Source organism: Anopheles coustani, chromosome 2 (assembly GCF_943734705.1).
Source record: "Anopheles coustani chromosome 2, idAnoCousDA_361_x.2, whole genome shotgun sequence".
Lineage (NCBI taxonomy): Eukaryota > Metazoa > Arthropoda > Insecta > Diptera > Culicidae > Anopheles > Anopheles coustani.
The window spans coordinates 61397191-61407943 of NC_071289.1; the positions used below are offsets into that span (position 1 = coordinate 61397191).

Consider the following 10753-nt stretch of genomic DNA (forward strand, 5'->3'; position numbering starts at 1 on the left):
TAGCATCAAAACGATGATCCTCTTGAAATGTGCGAGTGAAACCGTGTCGATTTTGGGAGACTGAAGATTGCACTACGAGCTACCTTACCTAGAAGCGGCAGCATCTCGTCAAGGCTTCTCAACCCTTGCTGGAGTGTGTAATAGCTCATGCTACGTGTGCTCGAACGGTGATTTTTACGACCATCCAACCTTGTGCCCCAGGTCCGTTGCTTGATTCGATTAAACGCCGTCAAATGCTAAACGACCGATTAAGAACCACTCCTAGGTAGGCACCACGGGTGTTAGCACGTTTTCGCGGGGGAGAGGGAAGGGGTTATTTTTGACATCTTCCATCACCAGCGAAAGGTCACCGATGGGTCTAAAATAGCGCCGAAGCAGCGATCTGTTGTCTGTTGTGGATTTGATGGTTGGCGGATGCTGCCAAGACGCCACCTAATTCGTCCGGTGGTATTTTTAGACTTCAATCTCGGCTTGATGGAGCCATTTAGTCTCCCCTTCCAGCTGGATACGATCATGTATCGAGTCGAGACATCTTACAATGAATATACGCGTGTTTCATCTGATCGCATATTTGATAGCCCGCTCTGCTGTGCACTTTGTTTATTTTTATTCCCATCTTCTTTAATCCTGAACAACAGATGAGTCCCGTATCTGTGCCAATCAAGGTCAAGGTTTTGCATGCATCTTTTACCGTACTGACGCAACCAATGGCTTGTAAAATGAGAAGAGGGGAATAAATAAAATCATCCCAACGAGTGATGTTTGACTTTCAAGATAACTTTCACTTTCATTTGAACTGAAGAAGCGCCGACCGTTTCTCCGGTCGAGCAGGAGTGGTTTGTTTTAAAGCGGCGTTTGTTGTACCATCGATAGACAATATCAAATGTAAAGCGTTTAAAGTATTTTACTTTACTATTTTAATTCAGTTTCAGCAGACACAGTTATGCAATCCATTTCTTTCTCTGTGATCCAATGACGAAGTAATTTGGCGGTTCGTCATCTGATATTGGCGATTTTCTCACTTCAGCTTTGAGCCCCTATTTGAACTTTTGGTTGGAGTAGGGGCCAGATGGTACATATTAAATCACATTCACTACCCATTGGAAGGTGGCCAACTTCCTCGGTGTGTTGTCTGGAACTGTATCCGAGCGTTTCAATGCAATCCACGAACGTTGATGTGAGTCGTGATATTTATTTTTAGTATTCCGGGGGTCAATACCATACACGACATATGCAGCTCTCCAAATCCTTATCTTATCTACTTGTAGGAGTGTTAGATCCTTCGGCGCAGCGTAAAATAACCTACCAACCTGGACTACAAATCGGTTGAAATACCAATATGAACGCATATAGTACACACCATCGGGTACTCAGTATCACTGAGTCCTCCTCGTAGGCGATTGGGCAACCAGAATCAGCCGATGATTGACGGTTAAAAGGCCAGATCCATGTGACATTCCTTCACAAACATTGGCCATCCGATGGATGATAAAGCCTGAATGATTATGGGCAATACATATCCTCCGATACAGAAGGCGTCAATAGAAGGTGAGTTCTGCTGACCCCAAAGGGTAAACTTTTTATCATCGGAGAAAGATAACGTCTAGGCACTAATAACCCTAACCACATCTCATCTTTTCTTTACTTTTTTATCTTCCTTCGTTATTAGACGATAGCCTGGACCAAATTCAATGTCGTATCTTAGAGAGCAGGGAATATATGGGTAGGGTCAAATAAAACTTTGTGACGTGCCGTACTGTGGTACCTAACACAATCTACTGTGCTGTGAATTTGAGGTAGCACACTCAGTCTGGAATAACATTTTAGATTTTACTCGAAAGTGATAGGAACCACTGAATGATGCTCGACTTCTCGCTTGGCGATTTCGAGCAGTTGTCCTAAACACGTCCTCGGCATCCTCAGCAAAAATGCAGAGTATTTGTTCCGCGCGGAGGATGTTTTTAGGACAACTGCTCGACATGCCTAGGTCATCGTTTATCAGCATAAGCCACATAACCGTCCCCCTCCGTTCACCTACATTTTCCCTTCTTTTTCAACCCACTTCATATCACCCCCAAGTGATCACGGTGGTACTTTGTACCGTAAAATATGCGCAATAAATAGCACGTACAATATTCCAGCGGGTATCGAATACGAAAAATCTTATTCAAAAACATTGCCGGAGGTGGTTTAGTCATAATGCCCACGGAGTCTGCCGGTTGCCCACAGTTCAACTGTACACTGTAGCGGGCGGATACTACTGAACAAATTGGGTGATACGGCGTGAAATAAATTGTAACCGAAACTTACCGGTCTCCATCGGGTGGAGACTGTTATGATGGCGACCAATGATCTCAGAAGAAGAAACGTGTGGGAAAAGATCATCGCGCGATTCCAATACAACCTCAACAGAACGGTGTATGAATTATCGTATAAAAGTTTGATAAATTTGTCTTGGTCTCTCGTGCTAGTGTTGTTCTGTTTAAAGTCATAATATTTCAACTAAAATGGTTGCTGTTGATTGGTTTAAGAACAACCAAAATTGGTTTCCAATAAATATAAACTAACAAAGTACTCAACTCAAATTAATGAAACAACTTGCATTAACAATTGAACCATGACGGGATTTTAGAGTCAGATTTAACGTTGCATTCACTGAACAGTACAGTTCACAACACTAGGCTCATAGCACAAGACAATTCACTGAATTGTCGGGGATTCAATAGAAGGGAAAATCAGTTAACAGTTTGATCGGTCAATCTAAGAAAGTAAGAAGTGAAAGTTATGCTCTAACTAGCCCGTGTATATCATTGAAAATGAAATAATAATAAGATCGCCCGGCATAGAACCATAGATACATTTTTTCAGATATAAGAATAATGTTGACTCTATAGAGTAAGAGTCGATTGATACGCCTGAATTATCTTTCATTGGGAACGAAGAACGCATTCAAAGTAGAATCTTTTTCCACTAAATGCTGCGGAAATTTTGTTTCTAATTATCAGAGTATGGAGAATTATATAGCTTACATTGCCTTCCGGATGTAAGCAACTTTGTCAGGAAACATCATAAACCGTACTCCAATTTTTTTAATACTTGGTTATAGTAAGTCATGCCCAAAGATAATCGGAGGAGTTGAACCGGTAAAACATCAGGTATTATTAGGTAGGATTATTAGAGGTGAGGTGGCGAAAAAAGATCACAGGGGAAGAAATTAATTAAATGTTTGATGGAGATGGGAATGCATAACTATCAGTCCCTTTTTTATGAAACAGTTTTATTTTCATTAATTCTAGTTACTATTGTTTTGTTTCACTGTTCAACACAACATTGCACAAATCGTCTTACTTGATACATTTGGAGTAGATTAGAACACGAAGCGAATGCGTCCTCCTTCTGCTCCGCTTACCGGCGAAAGTTGGCCGAGGTGCTGGTCGAGTGCATCCAGATCGACCGGCCCCTCTTCGAGTTCTCGTCCTTCGCGCAGGAACGTTTCATAACCGTCGCCTCCCTCGGCCAGGAAGCTCGCCACCACCACCCGGTACTCGCGGAAGGGATTGATCGGCTCGTACACCTCTCCGGTGCACTGCTGGCAAAGGACCTCGAGCGAAACCAGACGCCGACCGGGCGGGTTGGTGATGCGGTACGTGGCTCGCAGCCCGGACACTTGCAGCAGGTTGAACGCTTCCACCGTGCCGTTGACCACACGCGCCCCTCTCACACTCTGCTCCAACACCGACATGAGGTAGTCACCGCGGAGCAGCATCGAGAAGAGCTGATTCTCGAACGGAAGCACCTCGAACAGCTGCTTGAAGGTAACGGTTCCGGCCTGGAGGTCGGCCCGAATTCCACCACGGTTTTGCAGCGCGATGCCATTGTACACGGGGAAGAAGGCACGCACCATCGAGTCGGTGATGAGCGACCCCAAGGCACACTCGCCCGTCACGCAGTCGTTCCGCGACAGGTTCGTCTCGAGCACGGCCACCGTTCGGTTACCGAGCGTCTCCACGTCATCCCGGAACGGTTCGAGGGCCGTAAGGACGGCCGGATCCTCGGCGAAGTCGGTGGAAAGGAAGACCGGGTTGCCCTCGAAGCGCTGCACTTCACCCTCCTCGTCGAAGAAGAGCGTCAGGTTGCCAACGAGTCGACCGTAGGAGCCCGCCTGCACCACCAAAACTCGTCGTCCGTCGGGCTGGAACACCGACGTCGGATAGTCTCCTTCGACCTCGAGTGGGAACTGCTCGGCATCGCCGCTGAACAGCACCGTGTTGGACTGCGCCCCAATGACCAGATCCACGTGCGGGCCACCCTCTCGCGCCAGCGTCTGCTCGGCGTTGAAGCCGCTGTAGGACAGCACGATGATGATCTCGACGCCCTCCTCATCGAGTCGGGCCGCCTCTTCACGCACCGCCTCCACAGGGTCGGTGAAGACCAGGTTGCCCGCGTCACCGATCGAGTTCACATCCTGCCGGATCACCCCCAGGATACCGATGGAGCGGCCTTCCCGCTCCAGCACCAGACTTCTCTGGAAGTTGGTGAACGACGGCTCGGCGGAGTTGTCCACGTTGGTCAGCACGACCGGAGTGTCCGAGGCGGCCATGAACGGATTCAGTCCCTCGAGACCGTGGAAGAAATCGAATCGACCGAGGGCCTAAGGGAAGATATTGCCCGATTAGTCTAATGATCCCGCCGCGGAGACAGCAGTCCAGCACTCACCATCGCATCAGCGGGAAACACGTTGTACATGGCGGCAATGACCTCCCAGCGGTGGACCGTGTACCAGAGCGTACCCTTGAAGCTGCCACCCGAGTTCACGTACAGCGACGCACCGGCGCTCTCCTGCAACTGGCGGACGGCGGCCACCTGCCGGGCGTACCCTCCCTGGCAGCCCTCGCCCTGCAGGCAAACGAATCCCTCCAGGTTCACCGGGTTGAAGCGGGCGTACAGGTCGTTAAAGTGAAATATCGACAGCGGGAACAGCTCCGGGTCTTCCTCCTGGGCTGCAACCGACCCAACCGCCACCACCGCCACCAACAGCATCAACATCTTGCCTCGCACCATCATTTCTCCACTGCGCCGTACTAAACCGGTTGCTTTCAACTGCGACATCGGCTACCCCGAGTGGTCCCGTTTAAATAGTTTCCGCCCCCCCGTGAGGAGGTGGGTCAATGTTAACCCGGAGGTGCGATTTCGCAACCTCATGGAACTGATAAGACCCACCAGCTACCACGTGAGATTAGCCGATTATCCCTCACGGTACGCATTGGACGAATAGGGTCAATCGGTGAGGCAATAATACGATGGCCGATCGAATCGATAAGAGAGAGAGAGAGAGTTACTATATTTTATTACGGATCGGAAGTGACCAAAATTCTAGCGGGGGTCGAGCCTATCGTGCCGGTCGTCTTATCACACCTTGATAATCTCCGCCATAACATTGTAGAGCACGAACATGTCGTCACTAGACGAAACGTGCCCTACATGTGATTGCAGCATGCATACCGAACTGGAATGGCCTTTAGTTATTAAACCCCAACTTTTATGATAACGATTATCACTAAACAAACATCTCATGCATTCATGACTTATTTTTTCTGGAAGAAGAATTTGGAGGTCGGAGGAGAAGAAACTCGGCAGGTTTTACTGCGGGGTCCACCTTAACATTGCACCCAACAAATGATCAGTACTGGTTTATTGATTCTCCCAGCGTGAAACGAGCTATTTACTATTGGCCAAAGTACTCGGGAAAATTATTTCTTGTCGTAAAAGGATGTAAATTAACGTGCCCGATCGTGTACACCAAGAAGAAGGAAACTTTTATTACTCTTCGTTCTGTAAACTCGAACGTTTCGCTAGGACCCGCTGAAAGGAAGATTGAATTTAACAGAAGGATCATTTAAAATGTTTCCACCGTCGTCAATTTGTCTTTCCGGGGGTGTCTTGTTAGCTCATTAAGATGCTTTTTCATCGCGACAGCGAAGTTCCTGGGCGATGACCACCAACGAAGATGACCCCCGCCGAAGTTGTCGTCCCAAAATGGTGTCTCCTTGGGCAACGCCGTTAGCAAGCAACCTGTGTGCCGATCCGCGCTTTTCGGTATATTTAGTGTCGAACAAAATGAGAATGTGCGTCGATATTGAAGAATTATCCTTCAATACCTCCACGGGTCTTTCCACGGGAAAAGAAAACCGGCCAAGCGTAACCAGTTCCGTGAGATTCGATTGACTCTAGTCAATGCAGTGGTTTCGGAGTCGGTAACCATTGGGTGGTGGAGAAGAGCGAAAAGGTACAACGTGCTCACCCCGTTCCGAAAGCGACTCACCTTTGACCCCACCGTCACTTGGAACACCTTATGTTGCCCGACGCTGGTGAACCGACCGAGAGCGGGTTAGCCATAGCCACTCGAAGCTGCGATGGGCGCGATCTTAATGCTTAATAAGAGTAATCCGCGTTTCATGAGTCCTGTACTTCGTTTAACGATTATGAGAGGCAGTTAACTCCAATGCTGTCTATCCTCAGGTGAGACGAGCTATAGTTCGAAGCACTTTGGGCAGAAGTGTTGAAACTGAAACTGTACTAAATTGAACTTTAAATGTAAGACAAAAATGGGAGGGAATGGGACATTCAAATCAGTATTTGAGTCTATTTTGGTGGACCATACAGAGCATAAACAGTGTGCTTCTCTTTTAAATGATGTGTTTAAGTAGGAAAAGTAGTAAAATGATTATTAGCTAGGAATTGTCCTATAAGTACAGTTTCTTAACTTCAAAGATTGCAAGTGCAATATATTTTTGAGGTGTAAATTTTTGTTAGAACATTGAATTGAAGAATAAAAAGCACGTTTTAGGAAGTTAATGGAAACATAGATATACAACTTATTAAAAATGGTTGAACCGGAAATCGGATTTTTTGGTTATGTAGACAATTCACGATGACCGGGTCCAATTCGTGATATTTGTTCAAAGTTGTTTGTTGGCACAATAGTTATTGTGAGCTGTTGTTTGTGATATTTATTGAGTTGTTGTTGCTTATAGCATTTATTTCTGACATGATTAATATAAAAACTCTTCCCAAAGGCAAAAGGCTATTTCATTTAATTTTACTTAACTACTCTAATAACTTTCAAAACTTTCAAAGGGGGTCCGCGACAGCCGAGCGGTAGCGACGGTTAGAAAATCGGCCCATGAGCGCCGGGGCTCACCACCTCGACGGCGTGGGTTCGAATCCCAACCGAGACCGAACCCTCCCCTGTACGAGAGGACTGACTATCCACGTACAACAGTGAAACAAGTCTCGTAAGCCCTTAACGGGGCAGGCATGACCAAGTGGTCGTTACGCCAAGAAGAAGAAGAAGAAGAAGAACTTTCAAAACGTTAACATGACGAAAATAATACACATAAATCAAACTTGCAAGCATACTGTCCAAATCAGTTGTAGAAATATTAATTTAAATTGAACTATAACAATAAATTTAATTTTTTCAACTTATACCCCATTTAAAACTGAACTAGACAACAATGATCGAACATATTTCTTCTAGAAAAGTACTTTGAGGAAACACATTGAACATGATCAGCAGATGACGAACACACAAAGCGCCTACGATCGCGAAATCCAAAGGAAAGATAAAAATGTTGCTAAGCAAAGCTTAATGTTGAACGACCCGAGGCCATCGAGTTGGTGGCGATGCTTCACGCGGCGACCCGAGGAGCTTCCCTTGCGTAACGCTTAAAGATGATGATAGCAAGGGGGTCCTCGTCCGCTCCGGGGTTCCATCGTCCCTTCGTTTCATGTTTAAGTTATCTCTTCTAGCAGAAGAGTGCTACTGTTTGGTTAGGGTCTCAAATCGATAGCGTAGTGCGTTTTCAAGCACAAACAACCAGATGGCTAGCCAATTTGCATTCCAAATGGTCAGCATACAGCACTTGCAAGAAAGTAAGCCGGGTTATTTGCAAACTAGCCGGAGGCGATACGTTTGGTAAAGCTGCGGATAGACGGATGCAATATTTCACAGCAATGAAATAAAATTTGACATTATTGATTCGTTGAATTTAATTTACTTCCGCAGGAAAGTTACTTATTACCTGGAAAGTTTTGAACATTTCAATTGATCTAAATTTCGTTTCGTCAAATTTCGTCTCACTATTATGAAGCAATTTACCTTTTTGGTACGTATTGACCTTATGTTATGGGCCGTATTACTTCTTTGGTATGGTGCATTCAACCACAGCAAAGATACATTTGTATCCTGAACTAGATACAGATCGATCTAAAATTAAACGTTTTAGGAATTGAAAAATTCATGATATCCTACCACGTTACTAGTTTGAACCTTAATGAACTAAATGAGTTAGAATGATCAAATCTACACTCACTACCAAAGTTTTTTGAAAACTCAATAGTTTTCGTTAAAGATTGCATATTAACCCAGGAACCCTTACCCCTAGCATGTTGATTGGAGTTGTGTAATGCAGGTTCAGATTCATGAATTTGCGTTCAGAGATTCAAGAATCTTTTTTTATCGCATGATCCTAATGAAAGAATCATAGGGAATCCCTGTGAATGCATCGTAGGTTAAAGACTCATATTAATGAATCTCGCCAAAAGATTCATACGGCACAACACTAATGTTGATACATCGTCATACATTTACATTTACATTTATACAAGAATGGGTTCGTGTTTCACTCTGGGGAGAAAACATTTTTTAACTTATAAATAAAGATGGTAAAATACTACTATTATTGGTAACAATAATGGAGATATTACTCCTATAAATCAGCCAACGTAATCTTAGACAAATTCATGCTGGCCTTGAAAGTCACAGCCACTAGGGTGTGCCAAACAGACACGTTCTCTTGACCATCGACCAATGAACCTATGTCTTCGGATAGCAATACACGGCAAAACAAAAAGCGGGAGATTCCCACCAACGCCCAAAAGGTCACGGCAGGTCCCCAAAGCGAGTGGAGCGCTGATGACAAATTTCCGCCAACCATCTTCCTGGTGTCATGTTTCCCGCCGATGCCGCTGAAATCGATAAATCACACAAGGCCGAAGCGTGAGACCGCCGGTTTACCTTTTCAACACGGATCCTCTCCGGGCACGAAGAAGTATCGGGGCACTGGTCGGTAGAACGGTGAAGTACCTGGGGCTTCTTGTGCGCCTTTGGACCCCCGGAGCTACCCCTTTGGCGAACCGAGAACTGGCGACGAGGGGCAGATCTAATGAACTAAATGCAATGGAAAACGTATCAAAGCAGCACTTCGGATGTTTTCAAAAGGCTAGAACTCATTCTCGTGTCCCGGTAGATCGTGCACGGATTCTGGCAAGAAAAACAGATCCCCGCTAATACGCTGTCCAATGGATTCGTCGCCAGAGCGTCGTCGACACGACGGATTCCGGTTAGGCGATGGAACGGTCACGGTCTGACATTTGTCGTGAAAGAAATAATCCATCTAGCACCTCGAAATACTCTCCCTTCCCAACCTCCACCATCCACTGATCGATTTTGTAGTGGAAAATTACGAGAAACCCTTTGCCAAGGACGTTCATTGCCTACTCAGATCGAAGTTTTCCCTGCGCCAAACGTTCACCAATTGGTCTTAAGAGCCGAAAGTTCTCATTTTTGCGCGAATAATCGCTGAAGAAAATATCATTCTATTTGCTTGGGGTCAACCGAGGCCTGGGTCTTACCGAGACGCATTCGATTGAACTTTTCCGCTTGGCATCTTCAATTATGGCCAACGACAACGAGCAGTGCCCCCTCCCCCATTCACTTCCCAGATGGTTTACAGTAATGCAATGTGTGTTACTCGTTTCGTTACGGCAATGCAGCAGCGTTAAATATCACCGAGAGGTTGTGGGTGAAGGTAGACTTCCTGCCCGCACGTTCCTCACCAGTCTGCTACCGGCCGGCTTGAGCGGCTTGTGCGGCGTAGGTGCAGCTGCACCGATTGACACCGTGAGTGATGAGTGAGGCAGACTTTTCGAATCTCTTGCACATCTTTTTTATTGCTATTATTTGCCCGACGGCTTGCAGATCCCCCGCCGATAATCAGGTGACAAACGACAAACCGAACGTACGCAGTTCCAATCACGCAGCGGAGTAATCGAGCGGAGCTTATGACAACATAATCTGCGACAAACACCGGGAGAATCCCGGCCATTGGTGGCATGTGGAGTGGTCGACCCCCAAAGAGCAGCGGGAGAAAACAAACGCAACAACAAACCGGCACAGCTAAACAGCCGCACGCGGAGCAAAGATCACCCGGAGTACTCGATCGTGATGACTCGCTGGAAATTGGAGATGCCACTAGTACTGCTAGCCTTCTTGCTGCAACTGTGACGCCTAACGCCGCACTTTGGAGGACACACACTTGGGGCACTTGGGGGGCTTTTTTTGCTGTTGCCTTGTGGGTAAATTACGCCGGGTGACATTTCGGTACAATTGAGGTCGACCCCTCGCTGCGGTAGAGCAGCACGCAACCCCGGGTCCCCGGGTGGTGTTCGGAAGCTCTGGAACCAGCTGGCCTAGGTTCGAGGGTAGCGATGAGCGAATTGCGAGCCGCAAGCTCACCGCAGTTTGGGGAAGCGTCGCATTTCCGGAGTGCCTTAAAAAACCTCCCGCGAGGTCGCAACAGGTGGCAGAGGTATAGGTCTTTTTTTGGGGATCGCATGAGGAGAGGCGTACCACGCTACTTGTGAGAAGATGTCAAGGCAAAGCTCAGTTTCGTACATGGCGTGAACCGCG

General features: G+C 46.6%; 1 protein-coding gene across 1 annotated transcript; it reads right to left on the minus strand.

The window, feature by feature from the left end:
• Positions 1 to 3367: 3367 nt before the first annotated feature.
• On the minus strand, positions 3368 to 5061 carry LOC131266615 (apyrase-like). The gene is made up of 2 exons (XM_058269209.1): positions 4717 to 5061; positions 3368 to 4651 (listed from the first exon to the last, which is right to left on the minus strand). Exons 1-2 carry the CDS (start codon positions 5059 to 5061, stop codon positions 3368 to 3370), a joined length of 1629 nt encoding a protein of 542 aa, XP_058125192.1.
• Positions 5062 to 10753: the final 5692 nt, after the last annotated feature.